The sequence below is a fragment of the Sphaeramia orbicularis genome, chromosome 11, assembly GCF_902148855.1.
Source record: "Sphaeramia orbicularis chromosome 11, fSphaOr1.1, whole genome shotgun sequence".
NCBI classification, from domain to species: Eukaryota; Metazoa; Chordata; class Actinopteri; order Kurtiformes; family Apogonidae; genus Sphaeramia; species Sphaeramia orbicularis.
This window is the reverse complement of record NC_043967.1, coordinates 39,011,308-39,037,181: the sequence shown is the minus strand read 5'-3', so window position 1 is coordinate 39,037,181 and position 25,874 is coordinate 39,011,308. Positions and strand designations below refer to the sequence as shown.

The 25,874-nt window shown below is 34.9% G+C and overlaps 1 protein-coding gene across 1 annotated transcript in view; it reads left to right on the top strand.

Annotated features, from left to right (window-relative positions):
- crybg2 (crystallin beta-gamma domain containing 2) overlaps window positions 1–25,874 on the top strand; it is an 89,661-nt gene that overhangs the window by 59,098 nt on the left and 4,689 nt on the right. The window contains exons 8-21 of the mRNA XM_030147977.1: window positions 1,285–1,403; window positions 3,980–4,205; window positions 5,968–6,107; window positions 6,244–6,370; window positions 6,478–6,513; window positions 6,639–6,778; window positions 12,465–12,591; window positions 16,948–17,105; window positions 18,326–18,452; window positions 18,538–18,570; window positions 20,908–21,020; window positions 21,140–21,269; window positions 22,782–22,921; window positions 24,168–24,291. Coding sequence (XP_030003837.1) covers window positions 1,285–1,403; window positions 3,980–4,205; window positions 5,968–6,107; window positions 6,244–6,370; window positions 6,478–6,513; window positions 6,639–6,778; window positions 12,465–12,591; window positions 16,948–17,105; window positions 18,326–18,452; window positions 18,538–18,570; window positions 20,908–21,020; window positions 21,140–21,269; window positions 22,782–22,921; window positions 24,168–24,291 — 1,740 coding nt within the window. The remainder of the gene's footprint in view (window positions 1–1,284; window positions 1,404–3,979; window positions 4,206–5,967; window positions 6,108–6,243; window positions 6,371–6,477; window positions 6,514–6,638; window positions 6,779–12,464; window positions 12,592–16,947; window positions 17,106–18,325; window positions 18,453–18,537; window positions 18,571–20,907; window positions 21,021–21,139; window positions 21,270–22,781; window positions 22,922–24,167; window positions 24,292–25,874) is intronic.

Here is a 25,874-nt window from a genome sequence, read left to right as displayed (position 1 = left end):
GGAAATAGCCTTTTTAAAAGCTGCTAATAGAACTTTAAACAAATATCTATCATTTTTAATTTTTAATAAAGTATTCTGATTCTTATACTAAAATAAATAACAACCTCAGTGCTTAGGGGTAACATCTGGCACACAGACATATTCGCTGAAGTACCAAAGAAGAAGACGAGGATAAACAAAATGAGTGTTTCATGTGTGTGGAGTGAATGTTTTTACACAGTTGCCTTTAGTTAGTGGTGCTACTAATATAAGCATATTTCAGTGGTGTCACATTCTTCTTCTGTAACATGCCTTAAGTGCTAACCTGAATGAAAAATGTTTGTACAAGACTTTTTTCATCACTGTGTTTTTCTGTCAACTGGTTACATTCTTGCATAATTGCTATTTCATCACCTCTTTTCACAAGCACCGGGTGCAATGTTATGTTTAGTAAAAATTTGCTCTTAACAAAGAAAATCGAAGCGTCCTAAAATGCAGCATTCAGGAAGTGATTGATATTGCTGAACTGTGTCCTAGTTGCTTTTGTCTTCCCCAGATGGCTATGTTATTAACTTCATAAATGTCAGGCCTGCTCCTGCATGTACTTGGGGAAAGAACATTTTCTCACTGTTGCCCATGGAAGATCCAGAAATTTAAGGGCGGAGCTGACATTTTAATAATTGCCAACTCTTTTGAGCTTGAGGGCCTCAGATTTAAATCCAGACATTTTTATTTTTTTTTTATTTTTACAGACAGCTATTATTCACACCTTGAGACCTAATTTTTACATGCAAACAAGTTTCCTATCGATTCTTGTTTTTTAATTCTTTTTTTTTCCACATCATATCAACATGGTGATGGTATTGCGCAACTTTTCTATCATGCTGTTCTTTTCTACCTAGAGCAATTCTAATCATGCATCTTAAAGGGATTTACATAACATTTAAGATTTATGCTTCGTTTTGAAACTGGCGATTTTGTCACCGGAGGATTACAGTTTCTAATAACCATGAAAATAATTTTTCCGTAGCACAGGTTCAGCTCTTGCCTGCAGTAATTCTTTGTCATTACTGTGATTCTTCTTTGGTCAGAATTCTGTCATTGTAACTGTCTGAGCAAAGGGGTTCAATTAGATTAAAAAGGACTATATTTTATGGAATAAATGTCACTTTAATAGACAGATCATTCATTAAACTGTATTGCTCTGGCTCCACTCTGACCTTGATGTCTCACACCGAGGCTACTTTTGACAGTGTGTCCTCTGAATATGTGATCCTGTTCTCATGTGTTCCTCTATTTGTCTAGATGTACATCTTTGACCGGCCTGGGATGTGCGGACAGAGGATCGAGATACGTAGTGATGTTGTGGACGCCACGTCTTGGGAGCTGCAGGAGACCATTTCCATCAGAGTGGTTCGAGGAGGGTGAGTGGCTGACATGAACATCTTACAGAAGATTTGATGAGTTAAACCAGGGGTGTCAAACTCATTTTAGTTCAGGGGCCACATTTAGACCAAATTGAACTCAAGTGGGCCGGACCAGTAAAATAATAACAGTGAAAAAAGTAAAATTATAGTAAAATGATTAAAATTATGATCAGGTTTACATCTACAAAGTTTCCTTAAAAATCTAAATAACATGAACAACTTGAATTGTCTTAAGAAAAACAAGTGCAATTTTAACAATATTCTGCCTCGGTTTATCAGTTTATCATTTACACGTGTGCATTGCAATCACACAAAACATTTACTAACAGGCAGAATACTGGTAAAATTGCATTTACTTTTCTTAAGACATTTCCATTTGTTCATATTTGTTCAGATTATTCAATTTTTTTGTAAAAGTATAGTTTGGTAATGTAAACATTTTCATGTAATTATACTTTTTTACACCAAAAAAAAACAAAGAGAAAATTTGGGGTTGTCATTATTTATAGGTTATTATGATAATATTTTACTGGTCTGACCCACTTGAAATCTAATTGGACTGTATGTGTCTGTACGTGGAACCTGAATTAAAATGATTTTGACACCATTGATTGTTAATATCTTCAGTGTAATTTTTGCATTTCACAAATTCATCCTGCGGGCCAGAATGGACACTTTGGTGGGCCGGATTTGGCCCCCAGGCTGCATGTTTGACACCTGTGAGTTAAACGATTTTCATATTCATCATTACAGAATTCTGCTACATTAGTTAAATTAGATGGTCCCTATAAATCAGTCTGTCTTCCTCAGGCTAACCCCACAGATTTGCATGTCTGTAGACAGCCTCAGGTTTCATGTAGTGCCAAGGCAGATAGGATGACATTTCCCCACCTTGTTTTTTTGAAATTTGAGGCATGTAAGTAAGCACCAGTTCCTTAAAGGTAACCCCTGTTCTCCCCGGACGTACTCAAAGCAGTGTCAAAACAAACTCCTATTGATAAGTAAATGTTTCAGATACTTAACACACCCACACACATGCTTAAAAACACACTCATCCTTGACACGGAAAGTTTATTACACACAACCCAAAGTATGAGCCAATGATAAAGTATATGGCTCAAAACTCACTTGACTAGCACTAGCTCGCCAAGTAACGATAGGATAATTATACTGTCAGCACAACCTTTGCAGCACAGCCCAAATCAGAGCTAATACTCTAATTAACTTTGACTTTATAGAAGTGGCCTTTGTTTCATAGAAGTACCTGGAAAAATCCAAGATTTAGCTTCTTCTGTTCAGTAGTAATCTTGGTCAAGCTGCACAGCTTTACAGGAGCTGATGTGTCTAAATCAATAAATCCACAGTAATTATTGACCTTTTCTTTTATATCTTTGCACGAATTCTCTTCTTTCATACGTCAACCATGTGAAATGAAAGGTCAACAAGCATCCTCACTGGTGCCCATTTCTGAATATTAATTTATAGGTTATTTATTGAATTTAACATGACAGATACAAAGGGAGTTTTAATAAATAATAATAATGATAATAATAGTAGTAGTATAGTAGTAGGAGTACTACTACTACTACTACTACTACTAATAATAATAATAATAATAATGATAATAATAATAATAATAATAATAATAATACATTGGTTTTATATAGCGCTTTTCTAGGTACTCAAAGATGCTTAGGGTTAGGGTTAGTAATAGTACTACTACTACTACTACTACTACTACTATTACTACTACTACTATTACTACTACTACTACTAATAATAATAATAATAATACATTGGTTTTATATAGCGCTTTTCTAGGTACTCAAAGATGGTTAGGGTTAGTAATAGTACTAGTACTACTACTACTACTACTACTACTACTACTACTACTACTACTACTACTAATAATAATAATAATAATAATAATAATAATAATAATAATAATAATAATACATTGGTTTTATATAGTGCTTTTCTAGGTACTCAAAGATGGTTAGGGTTAGCAATAATAATAATAATAATAATAATAATAATAATAATAATATGAAGAAGAAGAAGAAGAATACATTGGTTTTATATAGCACTTTTCTAGGTACTGCTGTCCAGTCAGCAGCCAAGGAACAAACGCACAACAAAAGGGCAAATACAGTTATGGAACAGATACAGAGCTAATACAAAAGGGCAAACACTCAAGCAAAAAGGCAGAGACAGATACAGAGAAGAAAACACATGAGAGACGGGTGGATGAAGGTGGATGAAGGTGGAACAGGCGGTCACTTGTCGTAGGTTGATCTGAAGAGGTGAGATTTGAGTTTGCTTTTGAATGAGGTGAGTGTGTCATAGTTCCAGATGTGAAGGGGCAGGGAGATCCAGAAGGTTGGGGAGGCGACAGCAAAGGATATGTCACCCAGGGTACGGAATTTAGTCTTGGTGATGGGGGTGAGAAGGTGAGCAGAGGCAGTGAAGAAGATCAGTCCGGTACAAGGGGGCAAGATGGTGTAGAGCTTTGTAGGTGATGAGGAGGATCGTGAAGTTTTTTTAACCTCTCTCTCTCTCTCTCCGTTCTTCAGATGGGTGCTGTACGAGAAGCCCAACTTTAAAGGGGAGAAGATCGCCTTGGATGAGGGCGATGTCGAGATCACCTACCCTTTCAACCCACCGGAGGAGGAGCTGCAAAATGGGCAGAAGGAGAGTAAACAGCAGAATGGTGAACAGAATGGAGAAACAAGTGACGAGCAGACGGAGAGCAAGCCAACCAGAAGGTTTATCATCGGATCTATTCGAAGAGCTGTCAGGGTAAGAGCAGAGTTATGATGAGTTGTTTATAATTTGTTTTATTAAAGTAAGCAGGAGTTTTATTACATTTTAATGCAGAGGAGCTACAGTCACGGAAAAAAAATATTAGACCACCCTTGTTTTCTTCAATTTCTTGTTCATTTTAATGCCTGGTACAACTAAAGGTACATTTGTTTGGACAAATATAATGATAACAACCAAAATACAGGGTGAGGAAGCAAAATTTACAATGAACATTTAGTTGTTTTTTCTCAGCAGGCACTACGTCAATTGTTTTGAAACCAAACATATATTGATGTCATAATCATACCTAACACTATTATCCATACCTTTTCAGAAACTTTTGCCCATATGAGTAATCAGGAAAGCAAACGTCAAAGAGTGTGTGATTTGCTGAATGCACTCGTCACACCAAAGGAGATTTCAAAAATAGTTGGAGTGTCCATAAAGACCGTTCATAATGTAAAGAAGAGAATGACTATGAGCAAAACTATTACGAGAAAGTCTGGAAGATACTGTTAAAGAAGAATGGGAGAAGTTGTCACCCCAATATCTGAGGAACACTTGCGCAAGTTTCAGGAAGCGTGTGAAGGCAGTTATTGAGAAAGAAGGAGGACACATAGAATAAAAACATTTTCTATTATATAAATTTTCTTGTGGCAAATAAATTCTCATGACTTTCAATAAACTAATTGGTCATACACTGTCTTTTAATCCCTGCCTCAAAATACTGTAAATTTTGCTTCCCCACCCTGTATCTCATAAGAGTTTAATTTCAGAGCTGATATCTATCCATTTTCCATGGTTTTCTTGATAATAACCAAAATCACTTACAGTGCTGTGCAAAATTCTTATTCCACCTTTAGGTTTGTTGTTTTTGCAAGGTTCAAATGAGAATACATATTTATTTCTCATTCTCTTTTCCTCAGATATAACACTAAAATACAGGAAATATGTGCACATCCTTAGAAGACACTCAAAAAACTAAACTAAATGGGTTGTCAAGGTCAAAGTCACTATTTAGTGTGACCTCTGACCCCATGACAAGAAGAAACACAAAGAGTTAGAAACATCACACGTGTTGAATGAAACCTGTTCAGAAAATAAATGCAATAAATCTCACATTGTCTGAACAAAAGGGTTAAAGACATGTTAAGTGCAAAGGAAGGTCACACTAAATACTCCCTCTTTGGTTTATAGAAACTGTTTTCCCTGAAGCTTTTGTTTTTACTGCTGTACATACTTACCATAGTTGCAGAAAAAATTATTTAACCACCCTTTTTTTCTTCAGTTTCTTGTTCATTTTAATACCTGGTAAAACTAAAGGTACATTTGTTTGGACAAATATAATTCTAACAACAAAAATAGCTCATAGTAGTTTAATTTCAGAGCTCATATCTATTCATTTTCCATGTTTTCTTGATAATAACCAAAATCACTTCAGTTCTTACATCAATATGGCATTGTACTGGCAAAAACAGTGCTTTTAGGCATTCCATGTTTTCTTTTCTGTCTGTTTTAGTCACATGATACACACAGGAATTAATACTTGATTGCATAACCATTGTTTCTGATGACTTTTGATGGTCTAATAATTTTTTCCGCTGTGAAAAGGCTACGTAACTCCACCAGGTATTGAAACTCAGTATGCGTGTGTCTGCTCTATAGCACCACCTAGTGTCTAAATTAGGAGATAGCATTTAACTCCTTCAGTAATAAACAGATTTTGTCCATTACTTGACCTAAATCTTTCTTCCCACAGGACTACAGTGTACCAGAGATCAGTCTTTTCCCAGAGGAGAACGCAGAAGGGAAGAAAGTCGTCTTCAGAGATACATCTGACGACGCCAGGATCTTTGGTTTCCCCATCAAGGCCAACTCCATCATCATTAACGCTGGACTGTGAGTTGGGAAGAAAACATACAGAAATGGCGGGCTGGGATTTATTTATTTGTTTTTCTTGTATTTTCTGTGCTAGAGGCAGATTATTAATCCTGTACCGTCTGTTTGTTTGCTTTTTTTTTTCCCAATGCCACAGATGGCTTGTTTATGCAAAGCCCTTCTTCCAAGGTGTTCCACGAGTCCTGGAGGTGGGGGGATACACCAATCCTGCAGCATGGGGAGTAGAACAGCCTTATGTCGGATCACTGCATCCTCTCAAAGTGGTAAGTGAAACTGGTGTTCATCACTTTACAGCAGAACTATATCCACTAAGTGCTGTGGAAGTGAATGTATGGAAGTGAATGTATCAATTGCATCCATTTTTTTATAGGGTGAACCAAGAGTGGAAAATCTGACTGAGCCTAAGGTAAGACCGCACTGTCCCGGATCAATGAAAGGCTTTTAGGCTTTTTAGACTGTAGAGTTGCATATCCTCTGCAGTGAAGTGAATAACAAACATTCCCTGGCTGCAATTACACTTTTTGTCTCCAGATGGTGGTCTATGAAAAGCCTTACTTCACTGGGAAATCCAGAACCATAACTACCCACATGAAAGACTTCATGACAAGAATGGAAGCACAGCAGACAGCCTTTATGTACAATGTCGGATCCCTTAAAGTAGTGGGAGGAATGTAAGTGCTGTTTTACAATTTGTGTTTATTTTGTTATGATTTGTCGATGAAACCATTTGCACTTAATCTATGAACTATTAACTATAAGGAGCAAAATGAAGATGACTTACATGTGCAGGGTAACGTGGATTATATACAAATTTAATACATGCACATGTATTAGATTTCTACAGGGTGGGGAAGCAAAATTTACAATGAACATTTAGTTGTTTTTTTCTCAGCAGGCACTACGTCAATTGTTTTGAAACCAAACATATATTGATGTCATAATCATACCTAACACTATTATCCATACCTTTTCAGAAACTTTTGCCCATATGAGTAATCAGGAAAGCAAACGTCAAAGAGTGTGTGATTTGCTGAATGCACTCGTCACACCAAAGGAGATTTCAAAATAGTTGGAGTGTCCATAAAGACTGTTTAGAATGGAAAGAAGAGAATGACTATGAGCAAAACTATTACGAGAAAGTCTGGAAGTGGAGGAAGCAACAAAAAATGTACCAAAGCTTTTATTAAAGCTCTCAAATCCAAAATCCTAAAGGATCCAACCAAATCCATGAGAAAAATGGCAATTGAACTTCAGGTAGACAACAAGACCGTTAGAAATGCAGTAAAATATGATTTGAAGTTAAAATCTTACACGAGAACGCCAAAACACTTGTTGACAACAGCAACAAATCCAACTTTAGCAATTTTTGGGAATCATGTTTATGGCCGCCTTCTAGCCCAGATCTAAACCCTCTGGATTCTGCTGTTTGGGGCGTTTTAGAACATGCTACCAATAGAACATCACACAGCAATGTCGACTTTCTTAAAGATACTATTAAAGAAGAATGGGAGAAGTTGTCACCCGAATATTTGAGGAACACTTGCACAAGTTTCAGGAAGCGTGCGAAGGCAGTTATTGGGAAAGAAGGAGGACGCATAGAATAAAAACGTTTTCTATTATGTAAATTTTCTTGTGGCAAATAAATTCTCATGACTTTCAATAAAGTAATTGGTCATACACTGTCTTTCAATCCCTGCCTCAAAATATTGTAAATTTTGCTTTCCCACCCTGTATATGTGAAACATTTGAACATTTTAAGTTAAAACGTTTTCATACAGTTTAAAAATGTGTTTTGACTTGAAGACCATGTATCTCAATGATTTAGAACAAGGGTGTCAAACTCATTTTAGTTCAGGGGCCATATTCAACCTAACATGATCTAAAGTGGGCCGGACCAGTAAAATAATATAAATAATAGGATCAGAACTTTTGAGTGAAAAAAGTAAATTCTGCAATGAAAATGTTTACATCAAGTACACTTTGGTCCCAAACTAGAACAAAACAAACAGATAGCAAGGAACTGGTAGATGTATCCTGAGTGGATATGTCCGGGCATTCTTGCAAAATGTCATCATAACCCATCCATGACTCGTGCTCTGGACACCTGGTATTTACAGGATGTAGTCTAATAGCCTCATTTTCCTAACAGATTTCTATGTGTGAAACATTTGAACATTTTAAGTTAAAACGTTTTCATACAGTTTAAAAATTTGTTTTGACTTTAAGACCATGTATCTCAACGATTTAGAACAAGGGTGTCAAACTCATTTTAGTTCAGGGGCCACATTCAGCCTAATATGATATAAAGTGGGCCGAACCAGTAAAATAATATAAATAATAGGATAAGAACTTTTGAGTGAAAAAAGTAAATTCTGCAATGAAAATGTTTACATCTACCAATTGTACTTGAACATAACATGAACAAATATGAACAACCTGAAAATTCTTTAGTAAAATAAGTGCAATGTTAACAATATTACGCCTTAGTTTATCATTTATACATGTGAATCACAACTCGGAGATCTCAGTGGATCCACAAATACACAAAACATTAAATAACAGGGAGAATATTATTAAAATTCCACGTACTTCTCTTAAGACATTGCAGATATTCACATTTTTTTGTAAAAGGCTAGTCTATAAATGTAAACATTTTTTGTGTAATTTTACTTTTTTTTTTTTTACACTGAAACAGTGACAAATTTACAGTTTTCAATATTTAAAAGTTATTATGATTGTATTTTACTGGTCTGATCCACTTTAGACTGAAATGACCTAAAATAATTTCGACATCCTTGATTGTTAATATCTTCAGTGTAATTTTTGCATTTCACAAATTCATCCCAGGGGCCGGCTTGAACCCTCTGGCAGGCTGGATTTGGCCCCCAGGCCGCAAGTTTGACACCTGTGATTTAGAAGAACTCAAGTATACTAAGAGTGATAAATGGTTATTGAGATTACTCTTAGTGGCAAGTAAGAAGACTCTGACTAGAAAATGGCTGAAAAGAGACATACCCACTATAAATGACTGGATTGATGTAGTCTACAATATACAGGGGTTGGACAAAATAATGGAAACACCTTAAAACATCAACAAAATATAATTTAATAAGGTGTAGGTCCGCCTTTTGCGGCAATTACAGCCTCAATTCTCCGAGGTATTGATTCATACAACTTGTGAATTGTTTCCAAAGGAATTTTAAGCCATTCTTCAGTTAGAATACCCTCCAACTCTTTTAGAGACGATGGCGGTGGAAATCGACGTCTTACTTGAATCTCTAAAACTGACCATAAATGCTCAATAATGTTGAGGTCTGGGGACTGTGCCGGCCATACGAGATGCTCAACTTCATTAGAATGTTCCTCATGCCATTCTTTAACAATTCTAGCTGTATGGATTGGGGCATTATCATCTTGAGGTGAAGGTGTTTCCATTATTTTGTCCAACCCCTGTATATGTCAGGGAGAAAATCACATTTAATTTAAAATGTAAAACTGAAATTTTTACTGAAAATTGGTCAAAGTGGCTCACTTATATTGTAACTGTGAGACCGGACTTTGTATCATTTCAAAGGATCCTCAAACTTTACTGTAAAGGGAAAAAATAATATGGATATTCGAATATATTGATGCATGTGTGTGATGTATGTATATGTGGACTAGATGCTGCTCTAAGGCTGGACTCTCCCCCCCTGTTGTTTGTTTGTTCTGTATTGTTTTGTTAGTGCAAGTATTTGTGTGATGGTTTTCTCAAAAACAAAATAAAAAGTAAATAAAAAAAAAAAAAACATTTTCATACAGGGCCTAGCCAAAAAGGGTTCCTCATTCTAATATTTCATTGAACTTCCATTGGCTTTGATAACAGCATTTACCATGGCATCATTTCAACAAGCTTATGCAACATCACAACATTTATTTTGTAATGCTCCCTGGCAAACTGATGGTTATGTAAGGAATAAGAAGCTACTCAGTGCATCAGTTCAGGATGATTAACGCGCTGCCATTGAAACACATCAATAACTACATTAATTTATTTGCTAATTCTTATTTGATCATTTAAAAAAGAATATTTAACCTTTATTTAACTAGGAAAAAAGATCCCATTGAGATTAAGAACCTCTTTTCCAAGGGAGTCCTGGCCAAGAGGCAGCATGAAATACAGCACACAGTTGCAACAAACAATAATTTATAGGACAAGTAAAATAGAGTAAACACAGACAAACACTGAACAAACAAAAGACATGCTTCCATCTTGGATTGGGGGGCGGGGGCTAAGTTAAATCGAGGTGGATATTTTTTTTAGCTAGGCAGCGTACAGCTACAGTCCATATAAAATCATAAATACATGTTATATTAGTTGTTATAAACTTACATCTTCATACAATGCTGTGCAAAAGTCTTATTCCACCTTTAGCTTTGCTGTTTCTGCAGGGTTCAAATGAGCATGCATATTTATTTCTCATTCTCTTTTCCTCAGATATAACACTAAAATACAGGAAATATGTGCACATCCTTAGAAGACAGTCAAAAAACTAAACTAAATGGCTTGTAAAGGTTAAAGTCACTATTTAGTGTGACCTCTGACCCCATGACAAGAAGCAGCACAAAGAGTTAGAAACATCACACGTGTTGAATGAAACCTGTTTAGAAAATAAATGCAATAAATCTCACATTGTCTGAACAAAAGGGTTAAAGACATGTTAAGTGCAAAGGAAGGTCACACTAAATACTCCTTCTTTGGTTTATAGAAACTGTTTTCCCTGAAGCTTTTGTTTTTACTGCTGTACATACTTAACATAGTCGCAGAAAAAATGATTAGACCACCCTTTTTTTCTTCAGTTTCTTGTTCACTTTAATACCTGGTAAAACTAAAGGTATGTTTGTTTGGACAAATAATTCTAACAACAAAATTAGCTCATAAGAGTTTAATTTCAGAGCTCATATCTATCCATTTTCCATGTTTTCTTGATAATAACCAAAATCACTTCAGTTCTTACATCAATATGGCATTGCACTGCCAAAAACAGTGCTTTTAGGCATACATTTTAATGCAAAGGAGCTACAGTCGCGGGAAAAAAAATTATTAGACCACCCTTGTTTTCTTCAGTTTCTTGTTCATTTTAATGCCTGGTACAACTAAAGGTACATTTGTTTGTTTCTTACATTAGTAGCTACTAGAGCCAGACCAATATGGGATTTTTTGATTCGATAACAATATTGGGACTAAAAAAATCTGATATATAAGCCGATAACTGATATATTGGCCAATATATGAAATAAGTACATTAATATACACAGAATATAATAGCCTTATATTAGAAAATGGTGGACATGTGGATTAACAGTTGCATCTTTGTTTATCTCACAAAGGTAATGTACACAATTTTAAAACACTGTACAGTCACAGAAAAAAATTATTAGACCACCCTTGTTTTCTTCAATTTCTTGTTCATTTTAATGCCTGGTACAACTAAAGGTACATTTGTTTGGACAAATATAATGATAACAACAAAAATAGCTCATAAGAGTTGAATTTCAGAGCTGATATCTATCCATTTTCCATGTTTTCTTGATAATAACCAAAATCACTTCAGTTCTTACATTAATATCTATGGCGTTGTACTGACAAAAACAGTGCTTTTATGCATTCCATGTTTTCTTTTCTGTCTGTTTTAGTCACATGATACACACAGGAGTTAGTACTTGATTGAAGAACCATTGTTTTTGATGACTTGTGATGGTCTAACAATTTTTTTTCCGTGACTGTATAAAAGTAATACAATATCAAGCTGAATCTACGGTGATTGTTTTATACAAAATGTCACAACACGTCACCTCTTTATTAAGGTTTTCGCAGTTATTATTAATCATATTTCATTGATTAACACTCGAACCAACACAAAAAATTGGGGATTTTTTTTTTTTTCTACTTTATTTACCAAGAACACTTTACATACACTAGATAGATAGATAGATAGATAGATAGATAGATAGATAGATAGATAGATAGATAGATAGATAGTACTTGATTGCATGATCATTGTTTTTGATGACTTTTGATGGTCTAATAATTTTTTCCACGACTTGTATATCCAAATTATATCGTAATACAAAGACCAAATCCTAATGTAATGCAATGTAAATACAGAGATCAATCAACAGGACATGTGTATGAGATAATAATATATGACCTTATTGGTACCATATATGCAACATCACTTTTAATATAGGGTCATATTATACTATTTACAAGCAGAAAAAACTGCAAAAGGATTAAAAAAAAAAACTGAGCATGAAATTCATCTTGGCAGGTTTCTTTCCTCGCTTTTAATCCTGTGGTTCTTTCCGTTCCCTTAGCTGGGTTGGATATGAGAAGGCAGGTTTCCGAGGCCATCAGTACTTGCTGGAAGAGGGGGAGTACCAAGACTGGAGGGTGTGGGGAGGCTGTGATGCTGAGCTGCGCTCCGTGAGGGTGATTCGAGCTGTAAGTTAAAGGACTTTTTTTATTACAGCTGATATAAATTATTCATAAATAATAATTCAAACTAATATTTCTCCTTGAAAACAAAGAAAAGGTGCTTTGCCCACCTTGGACAAACAATAAGTTTAATCATTTAGAGATTGTTTTTCGAGTTTATTTGGCTCAAACTTTAACCTTGACTAAAAACACACACACATTAATGTCCTAAGGGAAAGGTGGTAACTTGAATCTATTCATGCACATCAGTGATACTTCTGGATAGTAAACAATTAACTGGAGACAATAGGCATCCAAGGACAAGTGGAGGTCAGTGCAGAAGTCAAAGGCTTTTTTTTCTCACTTGCTTTGGCACCAGTTTGTTTTTGTGTGTTTTATCCTGTAGTCGTTTGTTGCATTAGTAAACTGGTTCTATCACACATAATAAAAATCTTATCTCTTATAAAAAGTGACCTTGCGCTCTCCTCTGATAAAAGGGCAGATTACACGTGCAAGTGAAGTACCAATGTGGAAAGCTTTAAAATAACCCCAAGATCACAGTTCTATTCAGAGTTGTTATTTTTAACTAACGGTGAATGGTCTATAAAATAACGGTCTGTGTTTTGTGAAATAACGACTGGGTCCTCCAGTACTTAAAGGGTTGAGGCAGCCCTTCTATTTCATTCCATCTGTCGGTAAGAGTGACTGAATATATGTTTCAATAAAAAGTCTACATATCTATTCACATAGGACTGGTGACACATCTGTGGTTCAAAGTCTACAAAATAACTGTCCAAATAACTGTTGAAAGACCATAAATATATTTTTCCCTGTAGCTGCCATGCTCTCTCAGTGAATATGCATGTTATTCATAACACAGCTCTCTGAATTTCCACCTTGAGCACTTTGAAAACTTTGATTCATCATCACCAGCTCAGCCTCAATGTCCTCCTGTCGTTCTCAGCCAAGTAGGCAGAATAAATGTGGCGAGGACACAAACATTTTTGCATATCCATTCATTATCCTTCAATTTTCATCAATCAAACACACAACTCCTGTGTTACAGACCCCAGTCTCCAGTCGTTAATTGATTTGCATGAGATTACGATCCCAGATGACCTCTGCAGTTATTACAAATTACAAGAGATCCAGTTCATGTTACCTAGAACTTTGTAAATCTATACCTTGGTGATGTTGCTGTACTACTACTACTACTACTACTACTACTACTAATACTACTGCTACTACTACTTCTACTACTATTACTACTAATACTAATGCTACTACTAATACTACAACTATTACTAATGCTATTACTACTAATACTACTACTACTAGGACTTCTATTACTACTAATACTAATACCACTAATAGTGCTACTAATACTAATACTACTAATACTACTACTACTAGGACTTCTATTACTACTAATACTAATACCACTAATAGTGATACTAATACTAATACTACTAATACTACCAATAGTACTACTACTACTACTGCTACTACTACTACTATTACTACCAATACTAATACGAATACTAATACTACTAATACTACTACTACTAATAGTACTACTGCTGCTACTACTACTACTAATGCTACTAATGCTACTACTACTACTACTACCCCCTTTACCACTATTACTAATAACAATAATACTACTAATACTAATACTACTAATAGTACCATTAATACTAATACTAATACTACTACTACTACTACTTACTGATACTAATACTACTAATACTAATCCTAATACTACTACTACTACTATTATTACTACTACTACTACTACTACTACTATTACTACTACTACTAATACTACTATTACTATTACTACTACTACTACTACTACTACTACTACTACTACTACTTCTACTACTACTACTAATACTACTACTTCTACTACTAATAATAATACTAATACTAATACTTCTACTACTAATAATACTAAAACTAATACTTCTACTACTAATAATAATACTAATACTAATACTACTAGTACTAATTATACTAATACTAGTACTACTACTACTAATAATACATTTTATTTGTATAGCACTTTTCATGGTACTCAAAGACAATTCACATGAAGCAGATAAAAACAGAAACCAAACACATTAAAAACAAATAAAAAAGCAGGTGCAAAAACTACTAGCACAGAGGGAGGATACAAAATTATTACATGTGCATTTTACAGCCAGCAAGAAATCTATTACAAGAAGGTGGTTAAACCCAACTCCTGCAACAATAGAAGACTGGTACGAGATCATCTCAGAAGTATTCAAAATGGAAAAATTGACTTACTCTATCAGAATCCATAGGGATACATTTGATCATATTTGGGACAAATGGATCAAGTTTGTATCCTCTAGCCACCCATAATTTGTATAACTCCTGTAAAAATGTCTTCTTTTTTCTAATCTCCTTGTATTTATTCTTTGTTTTGTGTTTTCCTGCATAAACATGTCTAATGTGTAAAGAACCCAGAGGTATTATAATGCTATGATTGTTCATAAGTCAGAAATACCGAAACTGTAAGCACCCAGTTCATATGTTAGGTTTTTTTTTTTTTTTTACACTTTTGTATGTGTAAAATAGGAAATATAAAAAGGGCTGTAATAGATAATATCTGTATGAATGGTAATGTTGGAGATATTTTGTCACCTTTTTCAATAAAAACAAAATGAAGAAAAAAAAGAAAGAAATTACAAGCGATCCACTGGTTCCGTGTGAATATGGCTTAAGTTGTACTATTAATACAAACACCTCTTTTAGCCATTTCACATTAAAAATCCCCTATAGTGTTTTAGTAACCAGCAATTCTTTATTTCTTAACGAGGTTTTGTAGTGCAGTTTTTACAGCATGGTGTTACACAGAGCTCTGTGACTTCCAATGTTCCCATATGACACTTGAAATTGGATTTCATGGTGCTTGCTCATTATAATTCAGCACAGTTTGGCTGAGATGTTACCAGACACAGAGACATAATGACTGAAATCATGCATAATCCAGGACAATGAAATAGAATGGAATTTGCTGAATTTTTAAAACATATTTATTTATCATTTTTTGGTGCAGATTTAAGTTACATTGAACATTTGAATGCTCAGTTTCAGAGGCATTAAGCATACCCCATTCTTCCCACCCCGTCACCCTACCGCCCCTGGTCCTACATGACATACTTGATGATAGTAATAGAAAATAGCAAAGTACTCATAGAACAAAAAAAGGTAAAATACAAAATAAATAAATAAAGCAAAGTAAAAAAAATAAAACAATTAGCCTAATGGTAGACAAATCTGCTTATTCACAATTACATCCTACACATAAGATATGGACATGTGGTGTTATTAATATTATTAGAGAGTATACAAGTATACATAGCACGTCAAACAGAAAAAAAAAATGTGTATATGGGAAAACTGCACTAAAAGCATTTTTGTACTTTAGAGTGTTTTAAGTTTGAATAGTTTAAACTGAGGAAATGAAACTATCCTTAATTCAGGCATGCTTCAGCTTTTATCTGCCTTTGTTTTGTCTTTATTTTTAATCTAGCTTGTTTTCCTTGTCAGTTGTCTTTGTAACTGACTCGTGGCTTGTATTTGAGAAAAACACAGTATAATGTAATAACAAGATCCTGGCTCAATGCTAACAAAGTAATCACTCCTCAGATTATTTTCATATCTATGTTATTATCAGGACACAGAATCGTACTTCAGGAACGGATATTGAAGAAAATCAGTCATCTCATTTGACTGCCTGTTTAACCCATAAAGATCCAAACAGCCTCTGGTGACCAAAACCATCTACTGATCTAAACTGTTTAATACCTGTTGAGCCACTAAACCTATCAAAACAAGTAAATAATTGGTGTAAAATACAGTTTGTCATCTTTTCGTGGTCATCAGATATGACCCATTTGGATGTTCAGAGGCTCCATAGTTACCATGGAAACACAGTCATCTTCTACATTCACTTGATTCACCAGTAAAACCCATGGAGTTGGATCAATGACAGTGGATGGACACACTTGATTTATGTTCAATTATTAATATATTTTGTTGAAAAAGCCACTATTTCTTCAGTTTTCTCTGTTTCAGCTATAATCAAACAGCTTTAATCTGAACTTTTATGAACATGATCTAAAATTAAGTATAGGAAAATACATGATTTATATTGAAAAAACACAAAATACAGAAAATATTATTATAATAAATGGTGATAAATCAATGAAGAATGACTAAATATTTAGAAAAATTCATGTGGGAGCTGCCACAGAAGAAGCACCGGGTCTTTATGGGTTCGTAACAACTGCCATCCAGTAGTTTTTAGTGACGCACAGTAAGTCCTTTGCTAACCTGCCTTTATTATTACAGGACTTTACAGACCCCCTGATGGTGATGTTGGAGCAGCCAGAGGAGGCTGGGGACGACATGCAGGAGGAGAACACCTTCGAGGTGACAGAAGCCATCCCTGACGTTGAGCTGTATGGCTACAAAACCTCCACACGTTCAATCCATGTTGTCAGTGGGGCGTAAGTCGATGACCATGACATGAATTATTGAATTATATGTCTTTCTTGTGTCTTTTTATCTGACTCTGAATGACCGTACAAGAGTTCCTATGTGTGTATATGCACAAATGGCAAATACATTTCTTGAATCTTGAATGTGCCTAGTTGATATAATACTCTGACAATGTTTAAGTCCAGGCTGAAAACAGCCCTGTTCAACTGTGCATAGAACTCATTTTTGTTCAAGGGCCACATTCAGCCCAATATGATCTGAAGTGGGCCGGACCAGTAAAATAACAGTGACAAAAGTACATTTTAATCATGTCGATGTTTACATCTATAAAGTTTCCTTAAAAATCTGAATAACATTTTCAACTTGAAATGTCTTAAGAAAAACAGGTGCAATTTTAACAATATTCTGCCTCGGTTTATAATTTACACATGTGCATTACAACTTACAATTACAAAAACACAAAATATTGACTAACAGGCAAAATATTGGTAAAATTGCACTCACTTCTCTTAAGACGTTTCAGATTGTTCATATTTATTGAGGTTATTCACATTTTTTGAGAAAGGAAAGTTTGTCGATGTAAACATTTTCATGTAATTTTGCTTTTTTTCTTACACTAAAACAACGTGAAAATTTGAGGTTGTCGTTATTTATAGGTTACTACGATAGTATTTTACTGGACTGACCCACTTGAGATTATATTTGTCTGTATGTGGAACCTGAATTAAAATGAATTTGACACCACTGATTGTTAATATCTTCAGTGTAATTTTTGCATTTCACAAATTCATCCCAAGGGCCAGATTGGACCCTTTGGCGGGCCGGATTTGGCCCCCAGGCCGCATGTTTGACACCTGTTGCATAGAACAACTGAAAGGGTTCTATCTGCACTCTTCTCTTTTACTTTATTACAATTGATTATTATTTATGTTTTATTGATTGACTGGCGACATGTCCAAGGTGTACCCCGCCTTCGCCCATAAGCAGCTGAGATAGGTTCCAAGCGACCCCCGTGACCCTAGTGAGGATAAAGCGGGTTCAGAAAATGACTGAATGAATGATTGTTTTAATTGTAATTGTGTGTTTTTAATCTGTCTTTCTTCCATTTTTGTAAAGCATTGGGAATTACCCTGTGTATGAATTGTGCTCTATAAATAAATTTGCCTCACCTAATAATAACAATACAGTAATATATGTAATTAAGTGTAAATACTTTTTTCTGTTAAAGGTGGATAGCCTACTCTCATGTGGACTTCTCTGGAAGTCAGTACATCCTAGAGAAAGGGCTTTATAATAACTGTGCTGACTGGGGGTCTGAGGACAACCGCATCTGCTCAGTGCAACCAATTCTAATGGTAAGAACACTCATGAAGAGCAGGACAGAAATGTCATTCTTTAGCTGCGTATGATTTTTCACATTTCTGGTTTGTCACTTTTTAGGCTCCAAGAGAAAGCTCAAAGACCAGGAATGAGGTATGGCTTTTGAGTTCTGTGTTGCCTAATCCATCTCAGTCAGGCTGTCTTTTAAGTGTTCCATATCTGCTGTTGGATCTCTTCTGGACAGTGATGTTTTTAGTCTGCTGAGCTGGCAGATTAGCGCAGACAGAATATGGCCTGATTTATGAAGAATGCATAGATTGACAGAGAAAGGTGGGGTTTGACAAGACAGGTGCATACATGTTGCTGTTGCCTGAAGGGCTGCAGATGGAGTATTACAGATTATTAAATCTGAAATGGCTTCAATCATTTCTCATCATTTCACTCTTTTGCCCTCTACCCAACCGCCTGCAGTAGAAAACCTTTAATGTTAATTTTTGCATGTGCTGTTCACATGCTGTACATCTTCATCTCTAAATTTAGACACTGAACGTGAACAATCTTTCTGTGATTGTATATAAAGACCAGTGGATGTAAAAATAAATAAATGGATAAAAAAAAAATTCAGAGCTCAGAGAGGGATATCCTCCTGAGACCCAGGAAAGTGAAAATTTTTGCTTTTTTATATTAAACAGTCATCTTGATTGGAAACTGCATCATGCAAGAGTTTTTTCAGATGCATTTTTTAACCCTTTCATGCATAGTGGTCACTACAATGGACAGCTATTCTACAGCTGTTCTCTTGTATATTCATGGATTTTGTTATTTTAGTTCCATATCAGCTTATGCATCATCTCATACACTGCAATTGATATCATTACAGTAAATTTGCTGTTCTTGATAAACCCAATCTGCAATAACATGTTTGCAATCAACATGTTTGACTGTAAATCAATTGCTGATTGCTATTTAGACTGTTGTCTTTGTTTTTTTTACTTTTTTTTTTTTTTGCATATTATCTCCATGAAGTAAGTAGTAACTAGTATTAGAGTATGTTAAAATGTGAGAAAACATTAGATTACCAGCATTAAACATGCTTTTATTTCAGAGTTTTCACACAGTATATCAGTAAATACATGTTTCTTTGCTTCCAAAATTAAATGCATGATGTCCAGCTAAGTGGACATTTTTGCAAGCCTATGAAAAATAGGTTCATAAAAAAATTTCAATCGCATTTTTTTTTTTTCCCCATGCCTAAAGAGGAATAAAAACCCTCTGGAAAAAAAAATCTTTATTAAGGTTCTCATAATTCATGGATGAAACAGTTAAATTATTTGTATTTATTTATTTTTTCATGGAATGTCCCTTGCAATGGACAATATATATATATATTTTTTTTTAGTAAAACTGTATAACTTTTTTCCGCTACAGAGGACAAAAATGCATTGCTGGGTCTCAAGAGGATATAAAATCCATTCCAGAGTAACTCACTACTCCCTCTAGTGGTCACAGAAATGCATCTGACCGTGCACAAAAATACATTAACTTTATATCTGTACAATCTAATACATTAGCATTGTTGGCATGACTTTGGGGCTCTGTATTCTAAACACTCTAATAGTAATTGTGGGTCATTTTTAAATATTTGAAAGTAGTAATACTTCATGTAGCCCCTTTAAAGTCCTACAGTCATGAGAAAATATTATGTAGTACATAGTACATGGGGCGGCCATGGCTCTGAAGGTTGAGCGGGTCGTCCAATAACCGAAGGGTTGGTGGTTTGAATCCCGCTCTGTATCATTCACACTGGTGTATGAATGTGTGTGAATGTTTGGTGGTGGTCAGAGGGGCCGTTTGGTGCGAATTGGCAAATGAACGAATAATAGATCAATAATGTAAAGTGCTTTGGGTGCCTTTAAAGTGCTATAGAAATCTAATCCATTATTATTATTATCATTATTATTATCATTATTGTTGTTGTTGTTATTGTTATTATTATTATTATTATTATTATTATTATTATTATTATTATTATTATTATTATTATTATTATTATTGTTATTGTTATTATTATTATTATTATTATTATTATTATTATTATTACTTGTAGCAATAAATACAGAAATTATCTGAGATTAATGTCAGCAGTGAAACTAAAATAAATATAGAAAACATCACTGATATGGATAAGCTTTTTTTAAGCCTTGAATCTGCAGTTTTTCAAGTATTACCCCCCTCTCATGGCTCCATATATTTTTCTAATCTACAACAACCCTAATATGCTGTTGTAGATTCCTTTGTTCTAGTTCACTTAACATCTTTATGGAATTGAATAGCTCCCTTTCTAGGATGGGGATTTGCGGTAGCAGTATTTTTGTATTCAGTTCACAAAAAGAAAGGAAAAAAAAAAAGATTAGAGGGATAATAAAAGGCTTTAAGGCTATAGATGTATTTGTCTGACCTCGTATGTTCCTCTATCTGTCTGTCGGTCAGATAATATTGTACCGTGAGCCAGATTTCCAGGGCGAGTGTCAAGTCTTCGGGCGCAACCGAGAAACCCTGCCAGAAAAACTACTGACCAAGTCCTGCAGAGTGACAGGAGGAAGGTAGGAGCTGTGGAATGACAGCTGAACAAATACACACTGTAGATAAAAGGATGGAGGAGGATTAAAAACTGAAGATACGATGGCTTGTAGTGCAGAACTAATACTGCTCTGTGTTCCAGCTGGGTCCTCTACGACAGTAAAGAGTTCTTGGGGAATATGTACGTGGTGTCAGAGGGGGAGTACCCCAACTTAACCAGCATGGGGTGTCCCATTAGCTGCACCATTCGCTCCATCAAGGCTGTGCCAATGGTGAGGAAACACACACACACACACACACACACACACACACACACACACATAGAAAACTGCCTTTGCTCTTGCCGTGGTCTTTTTCAAGTTCAGGTTTATGTTTATTCAGTCATCATCCGTGAGACAGAATATACAAAGAATCTTTTTTCAAAAAGTCTTATCAAGATAATTATCATTAGTTCCATTGGCAGATTTGTTTGCTTGAATTAAGCAAAAAAAAACAAACTTGAATTAAGCAAAAAAAAAAAAAAAAAAACTTGAATTAAGCAAAAAAAAAAAAAAAAAAAAAAGTGGAACAGGTGAAAATTATCTTGGTTAGAATTCTTGAAATAATATTTTCAAGATTTATTGTCTTAAAATAAGTTATATTTCACTGAAAAGTTACTCTTTAGGTGATTATGTCTTATTTTAAGTGTGATGAGATATTTTGACTAGAAATAAGGAAAATACATTTGGTATGATTTGGATTTTTGCAGTGCAGTGGCAGGTTAGAAGACATTTCTTTAATCCATTGGTTCCCTGTGGGTCCTTGATTAAACTTTGAATTATGTTGAGACTGAATAGGCTTAGGCAGGAGCTAAATGCAGATGGGTGCTTCTATGAAACTGATCCCTGGAAACAGGACATGGGGGCAAAAAATTCAAACCAGATGTAGACTAATGTTATGAAGCAAGTTTGGAAGCACTTTGGGTTTATTTTAAAAATGAATACTTACTGAGATAAAAGAGAAACAATTTTTTCAGATAAAACACATTTTTGTATTATTTTGCATTATATTTAATACAAAAATCTGTATGTAACACATTCAAAAGGACACGAAAATTACACGCTAATATTTTTTAAAATATCTTTTTATTCTCTCACAGGTACATTTTGGGAATTGAACTAATTATGCAAGGCAGAGTGTTTCACAAAAATGACCACTGTTGCAAAATCATTTGCGATTTTATATGTGTTTAAATGGGCAGGTTCTGCATGTAACACAAGTAGACACGATGGGTTACATGCAAAACCTGGAATGAGACTGAGATTCATGAAAAACCTGCATCTCTGGGTTAGAAAAACCACTAGGATCATCAAATTTAACACAGTGTCTTTATTTATAGTGGTATATAAGACCATTTCAAGCCATGTTTTTCAGATCAAATGCACTGACACCTAGGTAGCTTTTCCTGTCCCAATTTTAGTCCTATTTTTGGCTCCAGTAATTTCTTAAAAAATCATTAATTTTGAGATGGCTCAGAGCAAGAGTGTAATTTTTTTTTGCATTTATCTGAGGTCATCCTTAGGTACATCCTGGGAGAAATATGTCTACATTTCTGTTTTATTATTGGGTATAAAAAAGCTGGCAAAGTGCCAGATACCAAATGTACCCAGTTTCACAGAAGCACCCATATACACCTCACCTACATTCAAATCAAAGTCAGTTTTGGACTACCAATCAGAACAGCAAAAATCATTCCTTCTTTCTAAATTCTAAAATGTTCTAAAGTTGTACCTCTGCTTAACTAGATGTTTGCAGTACCCTCCATTTCTTTGTTTGGGCTGGAGTGTCTGGAAGGCAAGGAGATCACCGCCGACACCGAGGTCGTCAGCATGATGGAAGAAGGATTCAACAACCACATCCTGTCTGTCCGAGTCAACAGTGGATGGTCAGTTTGTGCGTCTGTGTGCTGTGTTTACCTTTGTGCAGTCTGTGGTTGCTTTTTAATTTAGAACAAATTCCAAGCAGCCGTATGGGACTATGAATATTTATCAGTAATAAAATGGACGCCATTAGAAAATCTTACAGTGGATTCTGTTAATACACCCATAAAAGTTAATTGTGACTTTAACCCTTTCATGCATAGTGGTCACTCCAGTGTACAGTTATTTTACAGCTGTTCTCTTTTATATTTATGGATTTCGTTGTTTTAGTTTCATATGAGTCGACTTATTGCACGCTTATGCATCATCCCATACACTGATATTGATAACATTACTGTAACTTTGCTGTTCTTGATAAACCTGATCTAACGTGTTTGAGTGTAAATCAATTACTTGTTATTGTTACTAGACTGTAATTAACTACAAAGTTTTGTTTTGTTTTGGTTTTTTTTGCATATTATCTCCATGAAGTGAGTAATGACTAGTATTAGAATATGTTAAAATGTGAGAAAACATCAGATTAGCAGCATTAAAATGTTGGTATTTCATAGTTTTTACACAGTATGTCAGTAAATACATGTTTCTTTGCTTCAAAAATTAAACACATGCACTGTAAAAAAAAAAAAAAAAAAAAAAAAAAAAAAAAGATAAGTTGACTGAACTTAACTAAGTGAAGTCATCTTGTTGCTTTGACTGAGTTAATTTCAGTCAACTTGTAGTGTCAAGTTTATTACGCTGTAAAACACAAGTCGATGCAACATGCAGTCTTGTAGACTCAACTCCTCGTATCAAGTAAGTTGAACTTGAAAATATTATTTGAGATAACTTTAAGAGATATTGGTTGAATTTATTTTATCACGTTCCTACAACTGTGAATCAAGTTGGCTCAACATGGAATACATAACTGATACAACTTGCAATTTGTTGACTTAATGAGGACTTCAAAATATTACTTAAGAGAACTAAAAAAAGATGCTGCTTGAACTTATTTTATCAAGTTAGGGAAACATTTTTTTTGCTCATGCTCTATTGCCAATCTACTTGGTGGTGTCATGTCATGGTGTCCACCTTTGCACACATTTTTGCACATCCATGAAATATAACTTCATAAAAAAAATTTCAGTCGCATTGTTTTTTCAAGCCTAAAGAGGAATAAAACCACTCAGGAAAAACAATCTTGATTATGGTTCTAATAATTCATGCATGAAAGGGTTAACATGGCTTTTGTGATCCTTTTATCTGCCTTTGCAGTTGGGTAATATGCGAACACAGTAACTACAGAGGGCGCCAGTTCCTGCTGGAACCGATTGAAATCACCAACTGGCCCAAGTTTAGCTCGCTGCAGACGATCGGCTCCATGTATCCAATCAGACAGGTATGTTTACTACTGACTCCTACTGTCCTTTTTACTGCGGTACCATGCACAACAGTACCTGCACCATTAAATATAAATTCACCCTGTCTTTTAGGATGTATATTCTGTATAAAATGAGCGACAGATTATAGAAAAAAGTATCTTATAAAGGTATCGGTCCGCCATATGTCTCCAGAGCAGCTTCAGAGCTACTGAAGGGATGACCAGTATTATTCCAAAGCATATTTTTATGTTTTTGTTGGTCCATAGTGTTTGTTTCACAGCATTTTCATATTCCTCAAACTATTCGGAGAGCCCTCGTGTCCCATGGATGCATGTATTGTCATGCTGGAAGAGACCACTCCCAACTGGTTTTTTATTACAGTTATTACCCATCTCTAAGTGTGTTTCCAGCCCAGATTGTGTAACACTGTTAACTCCCAACAATTGAGGCTACAATGAACTCTGAAACATGAAGCAGTCCCTCGACAAATACATTATATAAAACATGAGCACAGACAAATGTTGCGCTAACTTCGAAGCATTTTCAACCTATATCGACTTCTGTACTTGTGGTTTTCCTTTGATTATTCTTCCATCTACAGGGTGGGGAAGCAAAATTTACAATGAACATTTAGTTGTTTTTTCTCAGCAGGCACTACGTCAGTTGTTTTGAAACCAAACATATATTGATGCCATAATCATACCTAACACTATTATCCATACCTTTTCAGAAACTTTTGCCCATATGAGTAATCAGGAAAGCAAACGTCAAAGAGTGTGTGATTTGCTGAATGCACTCGTCACACCAAAGGAGATTTCAAAAATAGTTGGAGTGTCCATAAAGACTGTTTATAATGGAAAGAAGAGAATGACTATGAGCAAAACTATTAGGAGGAAGTCTGGAAGATACTATTGAAGAAGAATGGGAGAAGTTGTCACCCGAATATTTGAGGAACACTTGCACAAGTTTCAGGAAGCGTGTGAAGGCAGTTATTGAGAAAGAAGGAGGACACATAGAATAAAAACATTTTCTATTATGTCAATTTTCTTGTGGCAAATAAATTCTCATGACTTTCAATAAACTAATTGGTCATACACTGTCTTTCAATCCCTGCCTCAAAATATTGTAAATTTTGTTTCCCCACCCTGTATATATATTTTTTTTTCCACTAACAAAATAATAAGTTTTAGATTAATTATTGTGAATTTCTATTTGTTTGTGAAAATGAACTCTCTTACTCTGACTTAGCACATAAAGACTAAGAAAAGTCCTGTTTCAGACCAGTATTGAGAAGACCAAAGGGAAACACACACATCCTAGTGTGGTAAGATTTAAGTTTAACCACATAAAACTATAACTACATGATGTTCTACAGTACCTAACTATGTCACATATCTCAAATCTGGCAATATAACTGAGAAAACGGAAAATGGGGATGATAAAAACAGTTGACACGACAGAAAGCCTTATAAACGAAATCAGAACATTGTTACACCCAGAACATGGGTCATCAGTGGTTATCAAAGCAAAACACACAATATTAAAATTCAATAAAACAATTAAAACCAAAATAATAAACAATTAACAACAGCACAACAAT